The 27,981-nt window shown below is 36.3% G+C and overlaps 1 protein-coding gene across 1 annotated transcript in view; it reads right to left on the reverse strand.

The window, feature by feature from the left end:
* Nucleotides 1-27,981, reverse strand: part of LOC121383182 (fibroblast growth factor receptor-like 1) — a 64,910-nt gene that overhangs the window by 13,528 nt on the left and 23,401 nt on the right. The window contains exon 3 of the mRNA XM_041513031.1: nt 19,352-19,627. Within this exon, the coding sequence (XP_041368965.1) occupies nt 19,352-19,627 (276 nt within the window). The remainder of the gene's footprint in view (nt 1-19,351; nt 19,628-27,981) is intronic.

Below are 27,981 nucleotides of genomic sequence, written 5' to 3' on the forward strand. Positions count from 1 at the left end.
ACACCACGGCCCATTCACCGACACAAGAAGGCTTAACACAACCTGATGGAGCGGCTGTACGGGCAAATCCTTCCCAGCATCCCTGCACTGAGGAAGACTACAGCTAGTTCTTGTTTTTTTTTGTTTTTATACCAGTTCACCCGAGTTGCAATCACAGAATGCCCCGCAGACACAGTGGATCACAAACACTATGCTCTGTGCAATGTGCCGCACCGCCGCCTCCTTTGTGGGCTGATCAAAAGTGCCACCATGACCAAACAATTACAGTGTGTATGTTCTCCATTCACGTCTTGTCACTTGGGCTTGTTAGGTTCTCTCATATCAATGATGGTGTCAGTAGAAATTTTCCACAATTGGACCACAAAGATGTGTGTTTGTGTGTCTGTGTATGTTTGTGTGCCTGTGTCTGTGTGTGTATGTGTATGTATGTGTGTGTCTGTGTGTGTCTGTGTGTGTCTCTGTGTGTGTGTGTCTGTGAAAAGACACCCACAAGGATACGAGCGATACCACAGACAGAACAAGTGTGTGGAAAAGTAACAGAAATGCTAGAGACAAAACCAGGAAGTTGTCAACCTAGAAGGGGGTGGAAAAGAAAGACAGACATGACAGACAGAATTGGCAAAACATATGCATCACAACCTCCCTCCCTACAACACCAACCCACCATATCAATTTTTTTTTAATCCATCCATCTGGAAGGAAGAAGGAAGAAAATGTTTTATTTAATGACACACTCAACACATTTCATTATTTATGGTTATATGGTGCTGGACATATGGTTACGGACCACACATATTGAGAGAGGAAACCCGCTGTCGCAAACTTCATGGGCTACTCTTTTCGATTAGCAGCAAGGGATTTTTTATATGCACCATTCCAGACAGGAAAGTACATACCATGGCCTTTGTTACACCAGTTGTGGAGCACTGATCCTACCTAGGAAAAAGGGACAACCTTAATTTCTTTTCTTCAATATATTATTGTTGATTTGTTGAGTAAAAATGTAGTTGAGTAAAAATGTAGTTTCATAAAAATTTTTAAAGAAATATGCCAACTGACCGTACCTAATTTTGTTCAGCATGTCCCCTCCCACAAAATTTTCCTCTTTTTTTTTAGGCCTATGCAAAAACATAACAATATTAAATGATTGTTCTTTTATAGGTTTGGGGGAATTAAAAAAAATCTTTCCAAAACCATTTGTCTTCTTTTTTTATGTTTATTCTTCAATTACTACCAAGGAAACCTTTTTGAATTGAAAATTGCCTTCATTAGGCTTTTGTGTTTGGAAACTCTAGTACCGCCTGTGAGAGATAAAACCAGCATTTGTAGTGAGCCACCTGTGAGGGAAGCCTTGCTTTATTCAAGATGTCTATCACGCAGCAACGTGGGCTGTGTTTTGCTGCTAAATCACAGCTTGTTGGTGATACTAGGTAAACAGGAGGAAACATCATTTGCTCGATCAGGTTTCCAGTACACTACCCATAAATGCACCAACAGTTTGTTTAGGCAGAAAAACGCCAATAGCTCTACCAGATATTATTGGTGTATATCTTAAAACAGGTAATCATTCCTCAATAGCGAGAACAGCAGATTTAATTTCTCAATGGCTTTCACAGTTTATTTTCCTCCCGCTTTCTCTACTCACTGGTGCAGTTTACAGAGTGCAAGTCGACTGCCACACACTTCAAAGCCAGCACGTTGGTGTGAACAAAGTTTAGATCATTCAGACAGTACATGATTTTGCCATAAGCATGGATCTACAAGCATTCCGAGCATTGTGTCGCACAATTTCACACATGTCTACTCTAATGGAAGCCATGTTGTGTTGGTAGCACTCTTCTGGAGAAGTTGATAACTGGCGCCAGATAAGGCATAAAAATTGCCGTGATATAATTCAGTACGACAGGGTATCATCTGACAAAATGCGACGTCACAGGAACAAAAGACTGACGAATTGCTCGTAAATTTGTGTAGAGGCTTGATCGCCAGCTCGCTGATGAGAAGCGACAATACGGTTTTCATTTGCCAGTCCACGCAAAGCACAGGGCTGCAGAGGCGAGAAATAAAATGCATTCATCCCGGCCAACAAGGTGTATCTGGTTACAAGGAAACCTTTAATTTGCGGATTATCTTCCCCAGCCTATTTTACATCTGTCATCTTATTACTGAAGCCGAGATGGTGCAGTTTCACAAGCCATTGTTGTTTTAGCCATTTCTACCGGCCCTGTAATTCATGGTGTAATAATAGATGAATCATATAAAAAACAGGACACAAACACTGGGTAATATCATGGACATACAGGCTCCCATTATATTTTTATTTATTTATTTTTAAATTGGGGATGGGGAAAAGGCTGATTTTCGCACAAATTAAACAAAATGCCCTAATCTGGATAGTAACGTTTATTCATATTTGAGCAAATAGCTATATAGGGTTTTAACTAATATTGTGAGCAGAATGATGGAAATGCATACATAGTAAAAGGTTTTAGGTTTTATCATTTTGCTGAAATCTCTCCATCATTTTTTTCCAGAATGCTTATGCATGATATCAACCAATAGTGGCATAAAATTACATCTCTTACCAGCTTTCCATGTGACAACCACGCTACCTGATGTCACAATTACATGACAAAGGGCATGTATACACATGTACAGCACTCATTAGATGACAACACCTTTAATGTTAAGAGGTACTGAATAGTTGTAAAATGGTTTATCCTCACACTAACACTATTTACATGACATTAGTGAGCTTCAGTTTGAAATGAATGGATGCTGAATTCAGAACTTGGCATTTAAAGGAGCTATCACTTTGGTTCCTCATTATTCCCCTGCGAGTAGTTAAAAAGAGATTCAAGTTTAACTCCCTTTGGCACGTGAACTTAAAAAAAGATAATACTACAAAAGGATTAAATATCAATGCTCAACATGTATCTTAAATGGCTCCCCATAACCTGAGTTATGGGAGGAATTAATCACACCCCTTCACAGGGCACAATATTTCACGCGAACCGCCATTCTGTTCGCGTGTCGGTTACGCAAAGTTAAATTTACGCGAACCGCAAACTGGTTATGTCATGACCTGTAAATGTTCAGAAATTAAAACTTGCAAACTTCACTTTTACAGGACGTTTATTCATGCAGATATACTACTAGTATTTTAACAAATGTTTTAGGCTGAATTTTATATACTTGATGCGCAGCAAATCAGTAAACAACGTTATATTTCAACAGTTGTAATTTGCAACCAGTCTAAAGTAAATGTTCAGTATAGAGTCGAGCCAAAAGTTTTAAAGAAATGTGCTCAGACCGCTGGGGACGGCTAAATTATCTGCTGCTATTTCATTTCTAAAGAAATATATGTAGACATACATGTAATATTGGATTGTCTATAATTTTACATATGTTAAAAACAGTTTTAACGTAAACAGGAATCCAAAAGTTCAACAAAAATTGAAAAATACTAACATTGCATAACGAGCTTTAAAAAACCCAAACATTTGGATTGTCACTGTAGTATAGAAGTACCATCGATAAAGTGACAGTAGCATAGCCACTGCAAAACGCAAAAAGGAATCCCTCCAAATGATTATGTATATATTTCAAAGGTGTAGTGCCCATTACGCACAGTATGCATGTGCGTAATGCAATAACAAAATCCGGGAATAGGTCAAGGCTGTCTGCAATTGTTCTAAAAAATATCCTCTTAAAATTGACTCGAAAAAAAGATTACAAAAAAGAAAAACAAAATGCCTCCGAAAAGGCTCAGATTGCATCTACAGGCGTCCTGAGTTTCAAACTTTTCACAGAGGGAGGCCCCCCCAGAGTATTCCCGCTCGGGATACGCCCCTGTATTTTGTTTCAGTACTGGGACTGATATTCAGTTCTTTTATAATATTGTTAACTTTAGCAAGCATTAAAGACATTTTTTTTTGTAAAACGTTTTCTTTTGTATTAACTTTTTTTTTCAGCTGAAAACTATGTATTTAAAATGTAATTTCAACGTAATTTGAGGTAACCGATCAGGTAACCCACGGGTTACGCAAATATAATTCACGTAACCTAACAATTGGTTACCTAGGTAAAAACCATGTGAACCGACTTCCGGTTCCCTCAGATTTCAAAATATTGTCCCCTGCTTCATTTTGTTCACAGCGAGGCCTGATAATTCATATCCAGCCACACAACATATCGCTGGGCATTATGACTTTATATTAACATATACAGTTTCATAACTACCGGTAGGCAGTTAAGGTAATAAAACTTGAATCTGTAATTGATCTCAAATGAATGTAAACCCATAAGTGACTTAAAAATGTATGATTATTGTCAAAGATAGCAAGCTTCCACATGAATAATAAAAACATTTTATGCATGTACAATGAAATGTAATGCAAAACCCACAACAACCCTGAAACTATTAATTTACTGTGTAAACATGAAATCCCAAACAATATTTTATTAATTATCCCCCTTTGTATTGCCAATATGGCCGACAAACAAGCCTCTCTGCTGTCTGAAGTAAACCAATCAAAACCAATCTTGTTTCAGTGCATTCTGTATTCTAAAGATCAGTGGGGAATAGACCGACAGATAATTGCTTTTTCATAGAGCGGGGTCCTATATTGTATCTCTATCGGCCATTGTGAGGTACAGAGTAACACTATTCATCACTGGAGATTAGCCACTCGATCACACAATATTCAAACACCGAGACCAACGAGGGGCAAGGGGGAGACCATTCACGCCTCCACAATAGACATAGAGTTACCAGATGTGGGACATTGTCACAAAAAGGCAACAAGAATTTCATACAGCAGGCTGGGTCAATAAAAGATCCCAGTTCAAGAGTATGGAAACAATTGTCTGCGTATTGTTAGCCGGTGTCAGAAAACGACAGCTTATGCGTTTGCTTACTATAGAGTTTGTACACATGAGGTGTTGGGGGACCGGGTACAATACACACACACCCACATACATGCTCAGAGCAATTAAAACTGGAACTACTACAATATTTTCTACAATATACTGCATGAAGTCATTTATACCTTGAGGTTCTTTCCAGCAATATTAACACACACACATCTAGTTCAATCTTCAGTACAGGCATCTTGCACATGACTTAAAGGGCATTGGATACTGGATGTCAAACATTTAGTCATTTTGATTATCTTCAGAAAAAACTGGGGTGTTTTAACAACACCACCATAGCATATTGATTTATTAATCATAGGCTATTGGATGTCAAACATTTCGTCATTTTGATTATCTTCAGAAAAAACTGGGGTGTTTTAACAACACCACCATAGCATATTGATTTATTAATCATTGGATACTGGATGTCAAACATTTAGTCATTTTGATTATCTTCAGAAAAAACTGGGGTGTTTTAACACCACCACCATAGCATATTGATTTATTAATCATTGGATACTGGATGTCAAACATTTAGTCATTTTGATTATCTTCAGAAAAAACTGGGGTGTTTTAACAACACCACCATAGCATATTGATTTATTAATCATTGGATACTGGATGTCAAACATTTAGTCATTTTGATTATCTTCAGAAAAAACTGGGGTGTTTTAACACCACCACCATAGCATATTGATTTATTAATCATTGGATACTGGATGTCAAACATTTAGTCATTTTGATTATCTTCAGAAAAAACTGGGGTGTTTTAACACCACCACCATAGCATATTGATTTATTAATCATTGGATACTGGATGTCAAACATTTAGTCATTTTGATTATCTTCAGAAAAAACTGGGGTGTTTTAACACCACCACCATAGCATATTGATTTATTAATCATTGGATACTGGATGTCAAACATTTAGTCATTTTGATTATCTTCAGAAAAAACTGGGGTGTTTTAACACCACCACCATAGCATATTGATTTATTAATCATTGGATACTGGATGTCAAACATTTAGTCATTTTGATTATCTTCAGAAAAAACTGGGGTGTTTTAACACCACCACCATAGCATATTGATTTATTAATCATTGGATACTGGATGTCAAACATTAGTCATTTTGATTATCTTCAGAAAAACTGGGGTGTTTTAACACCACCACCAAAGCATATTGATTTATTAATCATTGGATACTGGATGTCAAACATTTAGTCATTTTGATTATCTTCAGAAAAAACTGGGGTGTTTTAAACACCACCACCATAGCATATTGATTTATTAATCATTGGATACTGGATGTCAAACATTTAGTCATTTTGATTATCTTCAGAAAAAACTGGGGTGTTTTAACACCACCACCATAGCATATTGATTTATTAATCATTGGATACTGGATGTCAAACATTTAGTCATTTTGATTATCTTCAGAAAAAACTGGGGTGTTTTAACACCACCACCATAGCATATTGATTTATTAATCATTGGATACTGGATGTCAAACATTTAGTCATTTTGATTATCTTCAGAAAAAACTGGGGTGTTTTAACACCACCACCATAGCATATTGATTTATTAATCATTGGATACTGGATGTCAAACATTTAGTCATTTTGATTATCTTCAGAAAAAAACTGGGGTGTTTTAACACCACCACCATAGCATATTGATTTATTAATCATTGGATACTGGATGTCAAACATTTAGTCATTTTGATTATCTTCAGAAAAAACTGGGGTGTTTTAACACCACCACCAAAGCATATTGATTTATTAATCATTGGATACTGGATGTCAAACATTTAGTCATTTTGATTATCTTCAGAAAAAACTGGGGTGTTTTAACACCACCACCATAGCATATTGATTTATTAATCATTGGATACTGGATGTCAAACATTTAGTCATTTTGATTATCTTCAGAAAAAACTGGGGTGTTTTAACAACACCACCATAGCATATTGATTTATTAATCATTGGATACTGGATGTCAAACATTTAGTCATTTTGATTATCTTCAGAAAAAACTGGGGTGTTTTAACACCACCACCAAAGCATATTGATTTATTAATCATTGGATACTGGATGTCAAACATTTAGTCATTTTGATTATCTTCAGAAAAAATCCACAATTTTTTTTTCCATTAGCAGCAAGGCCTCTTTTATAGATTCATCTTCAGAAGAACCCCACTATATTTTTCATTAGCAGCAAGAGATCTTTTATATGCACTTTCACAGACAGAATAGCACATACCATGTCTTTTTATATACCAATCATAGGCCAATGGTTGGGATAAAAAACAATACGAGAATGTATTCACTGAGGAGGTTTGATCCTGCAACCACAATGTCAATCACAGACAGATTTACTGTAGGCTATTGTTTAATGATTTTAATAAAGTTGAGAGCTGTTTGTTTTGTTACAGAGTGTTTGCACACATATTTATGTTTATGATGATGGCATGGACCCTCAAGCATGCAAACGAAACACCCAAAGAGTAGAGAATTTCAGAGACTTTCTCCTCGATGGACCTTCCACCACTACAATGAACAAATATTTAAAATTTGTGGTCCCAGTAGGAAATTGTTCAAGGTAGGCAGTGTTTATGCCAGAAAGAAATTTTTTAGGTATGGCGCCATGGAATTGATTATTTACAATGTGTGTGCTGAATGCAACTGCAGTCGACAGAAGTTATGGGGGACCCCCGCCAGACAGAAAATGAGTTAGGTTTAGGGCTAGGGTTAAGAAAATCATACAGTCATTAATTTCTTCAAACTGTTAACTTAAAAAAAATTAAAATCTTCAAAATCATTTTGGTTTGGCACCATACCCGTTTTACCCTCTGGTAGCTCTGAGTTTTGCTATGGACTGTCCAGCAATACAACAAATTGTTAAAATTTATGGTCCCATTAGGAAATTGTTCAAGCTAGGTCTGGGGTTTGCTAGGTTACACTGTTCAACAAGCCTTTATACATTCAGTTGTAAGAGCTCTACAAATCTAGGTTTCCCATTCATTTTCAAACATTGACGCCAGTATTGAAATAGTATATTAAAATAACACATCATACATCTTTGTACCAGCATTCATAAATGTGTCGTGTTAGAACAATCACATTAACATCATACAGATTTACAGCTGCTGACTACCTGCATAGTGCTCTCTTTCAATCAGTTTATTAAAAACAAAAAAAACCCTTCTGTTTCTATTATTCCTACGTGAATTGACATCAGTAATGTTTCCCACACCTGTCATTGTTGTGTATTGGTAATCTGGCTACAGTTATCACTGTTTTTATCTTTATTGTCTACATCTATGTGGGTTGCAGCTTGTTGTTTCTGTCAGGACTCGTGTCCTTGCTGACAGTAAATGGGCCACCAACAATACATCCAATGCACAACTCACCTCATATCAGATAAATTACGTTGCAATCGTAGTTCTACTGTTCTATCTCACTGCTCAAGAGTTGTTCACCATCTTTATCTAAAACTGGGCGACATCTTGGTTTGTGTTATCGGTGAAAAGCCATTGAGACAAATGCCTTTTGTTTACTATTGTCATTGTACATATGGGCAGTTACCAGTAAGAAAACCTTTTTTTCTTCTTCTTGGGCTGTTGACCCCAGGGTGACGAAAACTGACTGTGAGAGATTACATAAATGTCACATGATAAACATGTGGTCACATTTCATGTCTTAGTGGGTCAACAACTGCAGGTCATGTTCATTTGTTGACATGGAAAACCTGGTGGTGTTTTTATATCAGGTTCACTGACCTGGATTAATGTGAAACTAAGAAAACCCACCATTGCCATATAGAATGGAACGACCCCCCCAAAAAAACAAAAAAACAAACAAACAACAACAACATTGCTGCCATGCATAATAAGGAAACTCACCATTGCCATATAGAATGGAAACACCCCCCCCCCCCCCCCAAAAAAAAAAAAACCCACAAAAAAAACCCACTGCTGCCATGCAAAATAAGGAAATTCACCACTGCCATATAGAATGGAAAACCCCCACAAAAAACATTGCTGCCACGCAAAATAAGGAAACCCTGCACTGCCATATAGAATGGAAAAAATAAAACAAAAAAACATTGCTGTCACACAAAATTAGGAAAACCATCATTGCCACAAAAAATAAAAACCATTGCTGTCACACAAAACGATGAAAGCCATTGTTGCCACATATAATGTAAACTTTGTATTTATAATCAATGTGTCTTTTAATATACACATCTGTGTAAACATGACAGTACATACCATGGCTCTTAATTATAAGGCAATGGCTAGGATAGGTTCATACACCTACATTTACTGGATCAATTCCAACATACCTCAGGCAATAAACTACTTCCTGTTTATTTACTGTCTTAACAGCAACAGACTTGAAGACAATCATGGTATAATTGGAATGCCCTTAATTGTTTGTATATTAATTGTAATTAAGTTTATTCATAATTATAATACAATGTCATGTATTTATTTTTAGAATCAACAGACCAGTTGGAATCTAATGTCTCTTTGTGATCTACAAAATACCGGTCCAACACTGGTGACCCCACAACACCAACAACTTGTTTTGTAATAATAATAATATGAAAAATACCAGGTGTACTGTATTGACAATAGCTTAAAGGTGATTTTGTTATCTGACATCTTCCTATGACACATGCCACTCACCTGTCTATACTTGGTAAGACACACCCAATAAAATAATATTTACAGAGCTCATAAAAACCTTTTCCAATATGTTTATTTACACGTGTCAAGATAAAAATGTCTCAGGTAAAAGCTATCAGTTTTATATTTATTTTAAAACAAACTGTCCTGCCCTACTTCAATGACTTGATAATAACCCATCATTTGCCATTTAGAAATGAATATAAACCATTGAAATTAAAAAAACGGGCTATACAACCCAAAATATATATTATTTCTAATAACATAAAAAAGAACCTGTAATCAGATAAACTATGGATAAACCACAACCCTTAAAATATTGTTTACATTTAGCCAATGATTTTCTTAATTTATTGATGAAATGTGTTCCCATTTATTACCCTGATGATGTTAATTCTTGTGCTCACCACAGTGCAATATATCATTACAAACTGAGTTTTGTTCGTACACACTTTGTACACCTTGTTTATTATATGTATATGTATATTAATTAAAATGCTGTTACATAATGAAAGTATACCTGTATTCTAACTGATAAAACACCAGTCACATAACCATTTTTTAATAGCAATATTGCTCCGAGATTTAACCACTGGAAATAATAAGAGAATATAACTAGTATAAGTTAATATAATTTTAAGGTGAGGTTTTTTTTTCACATTTAAAATTTAAATTAACCTTGTATTATTATTATTATCAACTGTTGCTGGTGCTAGTGTTGCAATGTTTTATCAGTAATGTAACATTTACTTATGCTTTACTGTGCTTGTCATACTATCTCATAGGATGGCATAAAGTCACACAAAGCTCATCAGTTAAACAATATTTTACGGAAAATTATAAGCATTCAGTTATATGTATTTTGACCCAAATTAAAAAACACACCCATAAATGTATGAGACTTATTGATGTTATTATGTATTGTAAACTGATGGCAAGTTTATTCTGTAATGAGAATGAATACTTATTGATCATATTTTGGACAATATCACATTTATATAGATCCCAGAAACTGATAACAACTTTGGCAGTTGGCCTTGATCAATGTCAGTTTCTTGGACCAATAAAACCAGTTGCTGCCCTCAAGGACGGCTGATAATTAATAAATTATACACAGCATGCTAATCTCTAATATTGGATCACACAGACATATCAGACCAACAAGATGAAGCACTCATTAATTTTGATAAACTAACATTTTATGGTACATTATCTGGTACTTTAAAAGATAACTTTGACGTGTTGAATTTCAACAGCATGGAGATATGAAAAGGATCATATCAGTAGTGTATTTTAAACCAGTACCTAGTAATGTACAAATATGAACACTGAAAAATCTGACAGTTCACATTTTATACAATATAATTATATTTAGTTTACTTATCAATATATAACCACAAGGGCAAGGTCTAACTCATTTGGTAGACCGCTTGTCTGAGGTACTTGGGTTAGATGACTTAACCTTAGTGGACCCTTTTCTGATTGTGTTTTGACTCAACTACTGCCCCACAACTGGTATATCAAAGGCCATGGCATGTGATGTCCTGTCTGTGGGAAAGTATATATAAAAGATCCCTTGCCGCTAATAGAAAAATGTAATGGGTGTTTTCTAAGACTGTGTGTAAGTAATTACCAAATGTTTCACATCCATTGGCCGATAATTAATAAATTAATGTGCTCTGATCCATTTAGTGCCCCGCAACTGGTATATCAAAAGCTGTGGTATGTGATGTCCCATCTGTGGGAAAGTGCATATCAAAGATTCCTTGTTAGTGGGTTTCCTCTAAGACCATGTGTCAGAAATTACCAAATGTTTGACATCCAATAGCCGATGATTAAATCAATGTGCTCTAGTGGTGTTGTTAAATAAAACAAAAACAAAACTGAAAGATCTCATCACTGCAATTTTATACAACATATATTTAGTTTACTTATCAGTACAACCACATGTTCTCCCCTGCCATTTCGCCTGCTATGATCACTTGCAATAATGCTCATTTTCCTCATAACTGTGTAGTGAATGAATGAATGGTTAATAATACCTCAGCGTGAAGAAAACCATCTGCCGTTGGGTTTATAACCTAAGATATCACATGCATGTATAATGTTATTGCCACTTAAGTTGTATGTATATAGAAGAGGGCCTCGTAAGTTAGAATACATAAGCCCAATCCATTTGTTCTTTGTGCAAAACATTATGTGTTCAATTAATGGGTGTAGTTGGATAGTATTTTAGTTTGAGAAGAAAATAAAAATAAAATAAATCAATTTTAAAAAACCTGCCGAACAAAATGTCTTCCCTTTAAGATATGCCCTCTCTTAAACATCCCCTCCCTGGTTATCAGAAGACGTTTTCTCAGTAAGCAGCTTAGGTCTTTCAAGTTATCTCCAGTTATCGCCATTACAAGCAGTTACTGCCCCCTTCTCATCAACACCTGTTGTGTATCTGACCCTACCGTCACCCCCTCCAGAACTGTTTGTTGATACAGACCTGACCAATGCTGGGCTCTCAGCTGAAAAGAAGCTAATTACAGCAGCACTAATTGGTCACATATTTAATTTTGCCAGAGTATGTAACTTCCTTTACATTGCCTGTGATTGTGTTACTAAGAAATCAAAGCCATCACTGACAGATGCTTGTTAGCTGGGAGATGAACTTTTTCTAACCCATGCACAGGATGGGAGAATTATTTCTAGTCAAACCATACACTAATTGGAACCTACATCAATGAGAATACATGTATGTATGGATGTACGAGAAAATCCAATAACAAAATGAGCTGTACAGTTATACAAGGAAAACAGACATGGTCATGTACATTCGTCTCAGCTCACCAAGTAACATAGGGTGTAAGCTCACGTTTCATTCATCTGAATGAACTTGTTTTCTTGTTTTCTTTTATCTGCTTTACACACTGATTTTATTATTTGTATCGTTAATTCATCTCTCATACCTTTACCACCCACATAAAATTTTAAAACCCCAACTAAACACATCCATACACTTTTCCATCCACCCACCCATCCATCCATTTTAATTTCTGTACAGACATAATTCTTCTTCTTCTACATTCATTCTCATCAATTATTGTACAACAGACATAATTTTTTTCACCATCCATCCACCAACCCAAAACCCATCCATCCATCTATCAAAACACACCCATCCACCCTCTAACTCCCCACCCACCCACATTCTAACCACCCACCCACCCAAATCCATCCATCCATCCATTATTTTGATTTCCATCCATTATTTTGATTTTAAAACAGAAATAACTATTCTACTTGTAGCCCCTGCATTTCCCAAATGCAAGAACTTATTCTATAAAACATACAACCTTTGCAATAGCACATTACTTGAAATGAAACCAATCAATCACCAGTTGTTGTTTGATATACAAGAACAACAATATTTACCCAGATTAAAAGTTACTCCTATGAAGCGTAAAAACATACATGTAATTATCAGGAGGAAAGGCTGTGAAAAAGTTCCTAAATACAACAGCTGTGGCTGATTATGAGAAGAGTCTTGTGTAACAACAAATTAAAAGAAAGTGCCCCAGTGTAGAATAACAGGCATGTTGTTAAGAAAATTAAACCCTTCTGACAGAGACATCCAAGCCAAGAGCAATCATTGTGTCAATTAACCCAACCAGTGTTGGCTGCCAAGTGTACAGCCATACACTGGTAATGGAAAGAAAATAAGCCATGCTTTCAAAGAAAATCTCTCTGGCCATTAACCGGTCTTAGGAACAAACTTTTGACCAATCAGAAATGAAACAGCAAACAGTCTGACCAATGAAAAGAACCTCAAAAGAAAACTTCAACAAATCAAAATTAGGCAGCTGCGGGGTTTGTTGGGATTGTCAAGTGATATCTCCAAAGGGACCCCATTGAAAGAGGGTGTTTACAAAGAGGGTCCTTCATAGGTCATGGACACTAGGGTGTCATGAAAGTGACCATCCTTAATTTCCTTTTAGATGGAGAAACAACAAGCTAATACCAAAATTTAAACTTCATAGGTCAGCAGTGCCAAGATGTGTGTGACAATCATTTATTTTTCTTTAGCAGGGCTAGCTCTGGCACTCGATAAAATATGCCAATTGCAAATTTTAAAAATTGGCAATTTTGTTTTTTAATTTGGCAAATAAATTTCATGTAACAATTGTTATTTTATTATAAAATAACTGTATTTTTGCAATTTTTGAACTTTAAATAAATGACTTGGTGACAAATTCTGCTCACACAGACTAGCCTTACTTTAGACCAAAAAACAAAGCAAAATTAACAATTCCATTTCCATTACAAAGAAATGACAACCAATCTGTACTATACTTTATAGTATGCTTCAGAAATCAAATTATTATGTGTTTGACAAAATTATAAAACCATATTGCAAATAAACATTCAACCTTATGAGCTTAAGGTTACCTATGAAAAATGGATGTAAAACATGTATGATAAATGACTCTTTAAACATTATTATATTCAGTTTTCTCTAACTGTTCTTCAACATGTACATGCAGTATGAATAACCACCACTGTTTTGTATTGATCAGATTTCAGTTCGGCCACATGTTTGACAGTTTTGAGATGTAATCTTTAAGTCATTGACCTAGTTCCTGAGGCACATACCTTTCTGTTTTGCATTGAATACATTTAATACACATGTACCAGTATGACTAGAAATTTATGCAAGTCGTTGTAAGTTACGTGTAATTTAATAGGAAAAACAATGTACAGCCAAAAATGTTTTTAGTACCAAGCAACAGGAGTCACTATCTTTAGTAAACAGAGAATTCATAGAATAACACATATACCATGTATGATTTTGGGACTAACACCAGTAATATTAAATGTAAGAATGTACATACAGCAATGGTAAAATGATATATAGACTTCTTTGTTTTACAGTTTCATAGCAATCTAGTCTGCTCTTTAGTAAAGAAATAACAAACATGAACATTTCCAGTTTCTGTTTTTAGGTTAAAAATTGGAAACAACAAACATGAAAATCTCGTTTCTGTTTTAGAGTGAGATTCGAAACAACAAACATGAAAATATTCAGTTTTTGTTTTTGTTTAAACCTCTAGTTTCTATTTTTAAGTCAGAAATTGGAATCAATAAACATGAAAATCTCTAGATTTTGTTTTTAAGTTAGAAATTGGAAACAACAAACATAAAAATATTCAGTTTTTGTTTTCAAGTTAGAAATTGGAAACAACAAACATGAAGATCTCCAGTTTCTGTTTTTGAGCTAGAGTGTTAATTTAGTTGTTCAGCTGCTTACTGTTATCAGATACAAAGTACAAAACTGGTGTCTGTGTGTGGCACTCTGAACAAACTGCCTCAATATTGGTTCAGTGCTAAGGTCATTCTCACTTGCAGAGGTCAAATTATAAAATGACAAGTCTGAACAGCTGATATGAGATCTTGCTTATTGCTGTCAAGCAATATGAAGGGAAAAAAGATCCAGGAAAAAGTTCCTTAAAAACAAATGATGGGTTAGAATGGGAAAACCATTTACTATAATTTTATAAAATGTTGAAAACAAAACTTTCAGAAGATGTACATGATATTTTGGGAGTAATTGAGGAGTCCAATCTAAAACTAGATGCATGGGAATGAAGTGGACAAAACAAAATCCAGACAATGGGCTACTAAGTCCAGACAATGGGACTACAAAGTCCAGATAAGTAATTGAGATGTGTAAGCTAAAAACAGAAGCATGTAGAGGACAAAACAAAGTTATAAGAACTCAAAGTTTAATATTTTTTAATATACAATGTAAATTCTACAACTATAAATAACTAGAGTCTGTCTTATGCCAGCGGTACATGTTTGCAATCTGAAGGTACACTACCATAAGACACAGTTAAAAGTTTGTTATGTTGAATGACACCACTAATTATTCGTCATTGACTACTGGATTTCAAACATTTGGTAATTCTACATATAGTCTTTGGGGAAACACACTACATTTTTCCATAAGTAGCAAGGGATCTTTTATATGCTCTTTCACCCAAACAAAACAGCACTTACCATGGCCTTTGATATATTAGTCATGGAACATTAGTTTGGATTGAAAAAACCCCCAAAACAATCAATGAATGGGTCCACTGAGGTTTAATCCTGCGACCAAAACACTTTAATATAATATAATATATATGTATATATAAATATATGATTTGAAGGTATATGTTGCCATAAGACACAGGTGCTGCAGGGTCTGATGCAAGATTACCGAAGCTGTCACCAGAAAGCCTCAGCTAGCACCATGTGTCACGGCTGACAACCTAATCTCAGCCCCGGGTGAGCAAGTGTCACCGGTGAGGTAACTCACCCACAAATAATCAGTCAACTCATCTAGATCCCCACTACCCTTAGGCTACATCGCTTCTGGCGCGGTTTTTTGGTGTGGTTTTTCTTCCAGCTGCATGTTCAACTAAGTGAACTTCTAGATTGCTGTACATGACAGCCATTCATTTATGTAGGATTGTCAGACATGTACATGTTTTTAGGTCACTGCTACATATGTAAGGACTTTAAAGTGTGGGGTTTTTTTTCTGTCACAGATTCTCTTAAAAGTGTTATGTGTATGATGGATTACATTTGTCAATTATTTGTAACGCAAGGAATGAAAATGACTTTGATAACAAGGTTCAAAATTGGCAGTCAGTCAGAATGAATGAATGAATGAATGAATGAATGAATGAATGAATGAATGAATGAATGAATGAATAAAATGAATGAATGAATAAATAAATTAATGTTTAGCATCACCCAGCAGGCGTGGATACAGGATTTCTGAAAGGGTTGAGGGTGGGGGTCCAAATGTGTTGACTGATTTCTCCTTTTATACAGAACATTTATTATAATCACGTTTAAGGTTATGGTCGGTTTTCAAAAAAAAGGGAGGGTCTGGACTTCTGGACCATCCCTGGATCCACTACTGCCCAGGCACAAAAATATATATTGGCAGCCACTAAAAAAACCCAATATACTTTCTGATAATCAGATCCACAAGCAGCTTTTGCTTTTCACCTTGACCTTGATGTGTTATACAGCTACAGAACTAATATCAATACTTCTGTTCTAGAACAGCTTCTCAATTCCTATCTTTAAGATTAAAATTTGAGAAGCAAAGATTTGCTCCCCCCTCCACAAAATGAATTTCGATCCATGGATATAAAATGTAATTTTTTTAATGTAGGGGTTAGCATGAGCTTTTTATTGAAAAAGAATTTTTTATTTTATTTAACGACGCACTCAACACATTTTATTTACAGTTATATGGTGTCAGACATATGGTTACGGACCACACAGATTTTGAGAGGAAACCCGCTGTCGCCACTACATGGGCTACTCTTTCGATTAGCAGCAAGGGATCTTTTATTTGCGCTTCCCACAGGCAGGATAGCACAAACCATGGCCTTTGTTGAACCAGTTATGGATCACTGGTCGGTGCAAGTGGTTTACACCTACCCATTGAGCCTTGCGGAGCACTCACTCAGGGTTTGGAGTCGGTCTCTGGATTAAAAATCCCATGCCTCGACTGGGATCCGAACCCAGTACCTACCACCCCGTAGACCGATGGCCTGCCATGACGCCACCGAGGCCGGTCTTATTGAAAAAGATAAACAGGGCAATTTTTTCATGTCACTTGTTTTAAAATCCCAAATTCTTGGGGGGAAAATCAGAAGCTTTTTCATCTCTGTTAAATATATTATCACACAGATGATAATCTCTTAGTCTTATGCATCTTAAAGATTAGTTTTCACTATTCATCCATGCCATGCCATCCATCATCGATAAATTAAATTTAATTATTCATTCAAATCACTGGGTGGTCACACAAGCTTAATGACTGCCAGACACATGGACTGCCTAACTCTTGTGATGTCCTGTATTGAGTGACAGCTGATGGACTCAGTGATGGGAAGAGTCTATAACAATTTGCTTGATAAGCCATCATCAGCGGTAAAAACCCAGTTACCGTATCGATCCATCACTGACGACTACAGGTCAGATATCCAGGGAATTGTGGACCACGTAATTAAATAACACCAATTGCAAATCCACTTACGCATTCAATATTAACAATGTTAAAACTTGGCAAAACCATAAGAAGTAATCCAATAGGAATATTAAACTGAACAAAATGTAAGTTAGAATGAAAATGAATGTGAACTTAGGCAGAATGAAATCAGACAAAAGAAGGAAGTGAGGATATTGCACTGTAATAAGTTCAGGGAGTGATGTCTAGTGTATAAAGAGGACAGTGTGTGATATAATGATATACTGTTAAGAAATCTGAACTGAGTTTTCCAACAGTAACTTGATAATCAAATAATTCCAACAAAAGGACAATGTATAACCATGGAGATGATAATAATAAGTTTGTTTTGTTTAACGACACCACTAGAGCACATTTATTTATTAATCATCAGCTATTGGATATCAAACATATAGTCATTTTGACACAGTCATAGAGAGGAAACTTGCTACATTTTTCCATTAGTAGCAAGGGATCTTTTTTTTCATGCACCATCCCACAGTCAGGATAGCATATACCACAGCCTTGATATACCAATCGTGGTGCACTGGCTGTGACGAGAAATAGCCCAATGGGCTCACTGATGGGGATCGATCCAAGACCGGCCCTGCATCACGCAAGTGCTTTACCGCTAGGCTAAGTCCTGTAGATGATACTTCAGAGAAACAGTCAAAATGAGTAACTTTTTTTTTTTTTGCAGTGTTTTTGGCAGAGGGTCACAAGGGTAAAACTGCATACCGTAAAATGTTGGCCATCAATCATTTATCCTGTGTGACATTGCAGTTTTAAGGCAGATGTCCATAAGAGAACCGCTGTTCCAAATGTGTCCAAGAGCATGAAATGTAGAGTCCAGTCAATTTCAACACACCAAGTCCAAGTGCATGAAATATAGTTTCCAGTCAATTTCAACACACCAAGTCCAAGTGCATGAAATGTGTCCAATCAATTTCAACACACCAAGTCCAAGAAGTGTCCAATCAATTTCAATATACCAAGTCCCAAGTGCATGAAATGTAGTGTCCAGTCAACTTCAACACACCAAGTCCAAGTGCATGAAATGTGTCCAATCAATTTCAACACACCAAGTCCAAGAAGTGTCCAATCAATTTCAATACACCAAGTCCAAGTACATGAAATGTAGTGTCCAGTCAATTTCAACATACCAAGTCCAAGTGCATGAAATGTAGTGTCCAGTCAATTTCAACACACCAAGTCCAAGTGCATAAAATGTAGTGTCCAATCAATTTCAACACACCAAGTCCAAGTGCATGAAATATAGTGTCCAATCAATTTCAACACACCAAGTCCAAGTGCATGAAATGTAGTGTCCAGTCAATTTCAACACACCAAGTCCAAGTGCATGAAATATAGTGTCCAGTGAATTTAAACACACCAAGTCCAAGTGCATGAAATGTAGTGTTCGATCAATTTCAATACACCAAGTCCAAGTGCATGAAATGTAGTGTCCAATCAATTTCAATACACCAAGTCTAAGTGCATGAAATGTAGTGTCCAATCAATTTCAATACACCAAGTATGAGCACTTATGGTCAGTTTTATTTTTATTAATTTTCATCAAATTTAACAGCAATTCAACTGCAGAGATGACACCAATTCCAAGTAATGACTTTACCAATAAATGAAACACCATTTCTTACTGGCTACGTTATACTGTACTACTTACCAACAACTATCAATGTATAGTTGACATTGACATGGCCAAATCCATTGGTAGCTTTACAGAGGTACGTCCCTGCATCATCCATCTCCACTTCCTTGATACGCAACTGACCATCCTGCGACACCTTGAAGCGAGTCCAGCCACTGTGGATTGTCCGGCCATCTTTCCTCCACTGCATCATGGGAAGGGGGTCTGCCAGAACAGGACACAGGAGCTTGGTGTTTTTTCCGACATATGCTATGTGACGAGAGTGAATTTTTCCGGAGATTTTGGGCGGCCCTGAAACCAAAAAAGGGAAGATATTATTACAAATATTATAAATAATAAAATAAAAATCAAGATATTACTTTTCTCATAAATATGCATATATATGCATAAATGTACTAGCTGAACTAATGTTAGCAAGATTCAAAATTGACAGTAGGCAGGCAGCAAATGCCAGTCAAAATTCACAATATGTTTTTCTGAGATTCAGCATGCAAACAGCAGAATAAAACCCCCAAAATAATACACAAGTCTAATAGGAATTGAATTTTGAGAACTATATCTGCTTCATAATTTTTAGCATCTGCTTCCTCGTTAAAATTTGAAATGTAAAGACTGCATCGTAATCGACAAAATAAATTTCAAGCCTTAGTATCAAATGCTAATTAGAAATGGCAGGCCAGTTACCTCAGAGTCAAAATCACTAATTACCATATAAAATTTCAATATTTATTAAACATTTTATAACAGTAATACTGTACATTGAAATAGTGAAAAAAGGCATCTCATCTTTCTGTCATTATGCAAAATTGATACATTATATGTGACCTGGATTGACAATTGCATCAAAATATATATCAAACAATGGTATGTTACAGGAAGAAAAATAACATCACAATCTATTCTAGTTTGTTAAATAATAAAATTATTCTCGAGACTGCATCTTTAAGTATACATGTAGGAGTTAAAGATGGCAAAACCACTAGCTGGATACCCTGCAGTACTTCACAATGTCGTCTTATCTGTTTGTGCATTATTTATGTAATTCCAGGTCTTTGTTTTATCAGAAAAACATTTAGAAAAAGACACTATCAGTGTGGAATACGGTCTGTATATACCGAGTGGCATTTCGGGATGTAGAACAATGCACAGATGGAGGAAGCAAACTGATAAGGGAGTCGTCCCATGATAAAACTCTGCAAGTAAATCACATTGTAGCCAACAGTCACTGGAGAGAAGCACCAAAATACACCAGACTCCCCCAGTGTTAGTCGACACCACCGTGGTACACATGCATGAAGTGCTATGATAGAATAACTACTGTGTAACTGCACGCGCAAATGCACACACTCCCTCCCTCCCCCTCTCCCTCCCTCCCCCTCTCCCTCCCTCCCTCGGTTTATGAAATAACAATGTTCTTATAAAACTGCACATACAAAATGTATGTTTCTTCACTTGGGGCTTTATGAAAGATCAGAAATATTTAAAAATGCATACATACAGTAAAAACTGTCTAAACTGGATCACACCAGGAACATAATATTTAGGAAAAAAACGAAAAAGAGGTGTTTCCAATTGCATCCCCCAAAAAATTAGGGTAGGTAGGTAGGGTTTTTTTTTTTTTAAATTGAATACTATCATAATAATAATAATAATAATAATAATAATTATTATTATTATTATTTATCATCATTATCATTATTGTTATTGTTGTTGTCATTGTTGTAGTAGTAGTAGTAGTAGTAGTCGTAGTAGTAGTATTGGTATGCACTGTTTGTGTATTTCCTTAAATTAATGGGACATTTGTATTAATTTCATTGTTCTTAATTTAAATACTTTATGCAAACATTTGAGATGCATTAATAATAAGACCTGTTGATTTAAGTAAAGACGAGAATTAAGCTGAATTGATACGATTATATTTAATCGAAATAATCTGTACCAAGGCTATGTTCGTACATTCGGTTACTTCCGTGACCGACCCAGCTGTTCGGTCGTAGCTAATCAGGGGAAGGAACTCTATTACAAAAGCTTTTCCATAATTTCTCGATGTTTTTTGGAATGTGCAAAATGTATCGTATAATAGTACGTAAACAATGTGCAAGGAAGGAAATACTCTTGTTTGGTGATGTTTTTTTTGTTTTTGTTTTTTTAGTTTAAGAGAAGAAAAAATTAGGGTCGGGGGGGGGGGGGGGAACTAGGGACGGTCGGTCGACCGGAAACACACCTATTTTTTTGTTTGGCCTTATCTCATTTAAACAGGATCCGGTGTTCAGAGGGTCATGATTTAGAATTTAGAAAATTCAAGACAATGAAACTTGGTTGTTTTGACAGGATTCCAGTTTAATCAGGGTCCAGTATAGACAGGTTTCACTGAATATACCTTCTAGACATTCAAAACTAGAATTCTTGCAATAGCTTTACGAACTTTAAATGGTTTTTATGACAGACAAACCCATTACGCATGTTTTCCCCTCTATGCAGAAGTGGATCACCATTAAGTGGTCACTTTAAATCCTGTTTAAGATGTTTCTTCTATGTAGTAGTGCCAAGAAATGTTTTTTAATGACAATCTTAGGCAATAATAACATGATGTTTAATTCATGAAGAATCTTAGCTGCATAATACCTACCTGTACATATTTTAAATCCTGTTTATATGTGTCTTCTGTGTATTATGTAGTAGTGCCAAGAAATATGTTTTTCAAAATAACAATCTTAGGCACCAATATGTTCAATTCATGAAGAATCTTAACTCCATATAATACCTGTACATTGTTTCAGGTAATAATAAAGACAACACTGTCAATATAAATGAATGATTATACGTTTACAAGTCCTGTTGATTAGCATTGGAGAACCTTAGTGTGAGAGCAAATGACAAAACCAATGCATGAAAGAATTATGTTGCTAGCATTTTAGAGCAGTTTAAATCACACAAACAAACATGTTTATGAATGTAAATGATAAGTGCCAAATGTGTTTATTTACCAAGCATCATGCACCATTCTGGAACAGACTGTAGTTGTTTGAAAGCTAGAGATTCCAATGTGTTTTACAGTACCACCAGCCAGGAGGCGCTCACAGCAATCCCTGTAGCCTGCTTCGTTTATTACTTATGGGCCATGACTCAAGTTTTATTGCCCATCCATTACCTTGAACAAGCACAGCACAGCTTATAGCACTTGTGTTTATCATATTTTTATCAGTTTTTATGGAGGAAATAGCTGTTTTCCAGAGTCGCTTCTATTAAGAGGATTTATAGAGTGTCGCTTTACTTGTTCACAGTGTTCAGGTTATGGCTTCTTTCTGAGGGTCTTGTACGTTCATTCATAACAGTCACATGGTAATTAGAAACACAGGAATGTGTTCTGAGATTGGTAAGGCGTTAAATTCATGAATGATGACTAGAACCCGAGGTAGTTTAACACTCCCATTTTAATATCTTTATTCAGTTTTGCCCATTACAAATCTAGGACTCTAACCTCTATTGCAGTGGTTCAAATCCCATCAAAGCTGACTCACACTTTCATTCATCTGTCTCATCTATCAGCCTCTGCCTATGAATTCTCAATATCTTAATACAGTGAAATTCCTCTAAACTGGACACCCTCGGAACTAAGTAAAAAGTCTGGTTTTAAGAGGTATCCGGTTTAGAGATGCTCTCTTCTGTACATATATTTAAAAAGGGGCCGCAAAAAACATCTGGTTTTGAGGAACATCCGGTTTTGAGGGAATTCCGGTTTACTGAGGGTCCATTTTTGAGAGGTTTCACTGTATATAAATATTACACATACATGTCCCACTTTTTCAGACAGATTCATTAATGTTTAATAAGCAATAATAACAATGTAAGTTTCTGTTTTCTTTAATAATTTCACCCATTAGAGTGGTGATGAAATTACAAGTGAATGATTAAAATTGATTTTGTGAATGTACACTGTCTCCTTTTAGACACTACACAGTTCCCTACAAGACTCTAACAATGAATAGGGAAAATGCTAGACGGTGTTCTACAAAAATGACAATTCACATACAAAAAGGCAATAGGAATGATTAATGCCAAAAGATCATGAAAGCATTTTTGATGCTCTTCAGAAATGCTGCTTCATCTAATGGATGTGTTTGAACTGACATTTGCCAAGCAAAGAGGCTGTCTGTCAGACAAGTTGTGTAGAAAATAGCACTTGATAAAAGAAATGATATTCTCTAAACCACACCTCGGGAAGAGCTTTTAGACTTTGTGTGTACTCGGGTCCCACTCAGACTAAATGCTGTACTGTCAAACTGCAGAACTACAATGGTTTACTATTACATTATAGGTAACAGCTGTAGAAACTTGCTGCCAATCTTTAGAGGGGGTCTAGCATCTGGGTCTTCTTAAAGACTGCATTTTGCAAACAAAGCACCAGTGAGGCAACATACTGGCATCTTGTTGGAATCACCAGAAGAGATCTGACATTAGGGCCAATCCCCAGGTGAGATGTGGTGAACATTTCTCATGCTGCTTTCTGGAAAACTGATTCTCTTCACAGTGGATCAACCTGTGTTTAATTGCAATGAAATTGTTCTGTCCCAGGTTTACTCCATCATTTGTTCATCAGCTATCAAGTGTGATGGGAGATTTATGCAGAGGGAACAAGGCACAGTGAAGAAGAAGGAAGAAAATGTTTTATTTAACGATGCACTCAACACATTTTATTTACGGTTACATGGCGTCAGACATATGGTTAAGGACCACACATATATTGAGAGAAGAAACCTGCTGTCACCACTTCATGGGCTACTCTTTTCGATTAGCAGCAAGGGATATTTTATATGCATCATCCCATAGACAGGATAGCATATACCACGGCCTTTGTTATACCAGTCGTGTACAAAATACATACATATTATGTTATAAAACATTCAAATCATGATGTTACATATATTATGTAACTAAACAGAATAAACATTTACATGAGAAACTATTGGCTGACATTCATTTAGCTTCACCACATACATACATAAATACATGCAAACATACATACATACACACATGTATACCTACAATAGTATACATATATATATACATACATACACAGATATGGTAGCTGGTTTTCCGATATCATTGCACTATGATAGCTTCAAAAATATAGGCCTTGGTCTAACAAAACCAAAGGTAAATAAGGGCCATCTATGAATGGCCATATATCAACAAGGTATTTTTAAATATACAATTTCCAACAGACAGAACAGTTCTTACCACAGCTTTCAATATATCATACGCATGCGCATAGGGGAAAAAAAAAAAAAAAATGTCTACCAAAGGTTCTAAGACACAACAGACTTCAGACAGGCACAATCCCAAACCAAAATTTGGCAAATGCAAGCTAGCTGGCAGATAGCAGTACACATGCAACATGGTGTACAAGATCTAAGCATAGGTATCACCTTACAGCAGGGTGTTTAGAAAACCGATAATCAAGAGTGTGAGTCACCAAGTCCGTAAGATGTCAAATAAGGCAGAAATAAATGCAAGATGTCAAAACATGAGCTATGGTTTGGCGGGTGATAGCTCCCCTACCAGGCACACAAAGACTACAGCTTTATGATCTGATTGCAGCCCGATTGGCTTAATGCTTGCAAAAGTAAATAAGTAAGTGGCTTGTTAACTGCACATCTGTCAGCAGCACACTTGCTGTGATTAGCACATGAGTGATGGATATTCTTAGACAACTCAAACAACAGACACAGCACACACACACAAACACACACACACAGTGGCAAACTGAGTGAAAAGCCCAGCACCTCCCTGTGCATCTGCCATGCCAACAGTCATGTTCTGAAAGGATACGAATATTTGTTTAAAGGGACACACCTTGAGTTTGTTTGTTGCCATTGTTAAGATGTTGCTGACTTAACAGATGTTTTAATGAATTAATTTGACACTGATATTCTAAAGAAGAAATTATACATTTAGTATGTAACTGATGAAGACTTGGGGCAAAGCACTCTTTTGTATGCACTTTCCAACAGACAGGACAGTGCATACTGTGATCTTTGACGTACCAGTTGTGGGCTCGGTTTGGGATACGGGAGAATGAGTGATAATAATAATAATAATAATAATAATAATATAATAATAATAATAATAACTTTATTTAATGAGGATGACAGGTTTAGCACAAGCTAATCTTCCACTTTGCCCTCAATGATTGATCCTACCAGATCAAAGGGGAAGAATCTTAAGCCTGGGGTGCTTTTCTCTAAGGGTCAAATCCCCTTGTTGGACCCATTTTCTGATTTATTCCCCCCCCCCCCCCCCCCCCATCCCAACCAGTGTCCCAGGACTGGTATACCAAACGTTGTAGTAGGTGCTGTCCTGTATGTGGGAAAATGTATATAAAAGACCCCTTGCTGCTAATGGAAAAATGTAGCAGGTTTTTTGAGAACTACAGGTCAGAATTACCAAATGTCTGACATCCAATAGCCAAATATCTAATATCCATAGCCAAATATTTAATATCTAATGTGCTCTAGTGGTACCATTAAACAAAACAAACTTTTTATTGACCACAAAGCTACACCCCGACACGTTCTGAAGTCACACTGTACATCAATCACTAACAGTGGGTGTAGTAATGGTGGTGTCAGTGGTGGGAGATATCCTATACGAAATCAAACAACAGCAGCCAACACGAGAGAAGAAAGGGGAAAACCTGTAAGGTGTGGTGACAGTCAACGCTGAACAATGGTGTAAGCAGACAGGTACACAATGCGGCCATGTTCTCGGGCTGCACCTGATCTCTGAGAGACATGTATTGTGTGTGTACGAACATCACCGCAGAACAGCCATGATGAAAACAGCGCTTCAAATTCGGATCACCATGTAACAAATTTATTACAGGCATATGCACATGTGAATATACACATGTGATGTATGTTTACATGTAGTTTTGTATTTTTAATTTTTGGCTCATCAGCAATATATTTGACACTAATATACACAAACAAAATGAATATTTATTTAAATACACCTCAACAGATTTTAAACTACTGTTATTCCATGTCTAACATAATTATTTTGATGTCTAGGAGAGAGAGAGAGAGCGAGAGAGAGAGAGAGAGAGAGAGAGAGAGAGAGAGAGAGAGAGAGAGAGAGAGAGAGAGAGAGAGAGGGACAGAAAGAGAGGAGAGAGAGAGAAGAGAGAGAAAGAGAGGGAACCCACTGATACCGCATTGCTTACTCCTTCCTAAAAAAGCAGCTATGAATCTGCACTTTACCAGACAGGTCAGTACATACCATAGCTTTTGATGTAATAATTGTGCAGCACTGGTTGAAACAGAAAATACCTAGAGTCCTTTCAGACCACTTTCCCAGTAGCTGTGTAATGTGTGGTTTTCAGTGAGTACCACTTTGTGACTAGCTGACAGAAACCATTCATCGTTCTAGCACACAGACTCGAATACTTGGGTTAGCAGAAGGAATTTCTAGCAAGTAATAATACTCAACCCCCAATTTATCACCACAACTCAAGCATCCCACAGTTCCACAACAAAGTGCTGGCACACACTAGCCAAGCACTGTTCTGAGTTGGGAACATGGTTAAGTAGAAGAATGGGAGAAGATATTTTGCTGGCAGTAGTTGGGTACATCAACACGCCCCACATGCTATTTTGTTCTGACTGACGTCCTGACCTGTTCAGAGTATTACTCACACCCAGGACAAGAATTCACCCAGAGTACAGCCCAATCGGATGTGATTTCATTGTCACTTTTTCAAAGTCTTTTATATCTTATCAGAGAGCAAAAGCCTTTTCCACCATTTCTAACACAGATTCCAAACATAGCTTCTCATCAAACTGAAGGGTTCCGTCTGGCTCTCATACCAGCTGCTGACTTCACTTTCAGAGGGTTTTTTTAAATAAACAATTAGCAAGTATGTTGCTGAAACCTGAGGGGGGAGGGGGGGGGGGGAGAGTCCATGAGTGCCTGTATGTATTCCATACCTTTAATGAAATAAGGACAACTAAAAACAATACTCTTAACTTTTGCCCCATTGCATTGCATTCACCACCCTTGCCAAATACATTTAACTAATTTTTTTTATGTTTTCTTGTTTTTTCAAACATTTGCGTTTTTAAACATCAAAAATCTTTTTGGAGAATTGATCATTGCTAACTTGATGAGTCACATTATAGCTAAACATCAACTTGTTCCTAAAAGCTTTTACATTCAACCACAACACATCTAACAAGAAACATAATTTTGTCATTAAAAAAGTATGACCAAAACTGACGTCTTTGAAAAATCAGAAACCACAAAGACTTCATAATTCCATTATTTTTATCGCAGCCTGTGTTTCCAAAAGCCATTAACCTTTGATATTTGATTTTCGGTTGCAGAAACAATAACCTTCATCTTTGATTAAAACCTGCTAAATGTGTACCATAAGAAAATTGCTTGCACATCTGAGTAGAAGCTAGCACCGATGGAAGGAATTCCAACATTCTTGTCCTGTCCACGTACTTATAATCAGTATGGGTGGCTGACCATTTGAAACACATGCTTGATGAAAGACAATGGCAATTTAGTATTTGTTATCATGCTCAGACAGCCAAGATAAGTGGGGCTCTGATAGGACGTGATCTTCAAAGACTCATCTC

Source organism: Gigantopelta aegis, chromosome 10 (genome assembly GCF_016097555.1).
Source record: "Gigantopelta aegis isolate Gae_Host chromosome 10, Gae_host_genome, whole genome shotgun sequence".
Classification (NCBI taxonomy): domain Eukaryota; kingdom Metazoa; phylum Mollusca; class Gastropoda; order Neomphalida; family Peltospiridae; genus Gigantopelta; species Gigantopelta aegis.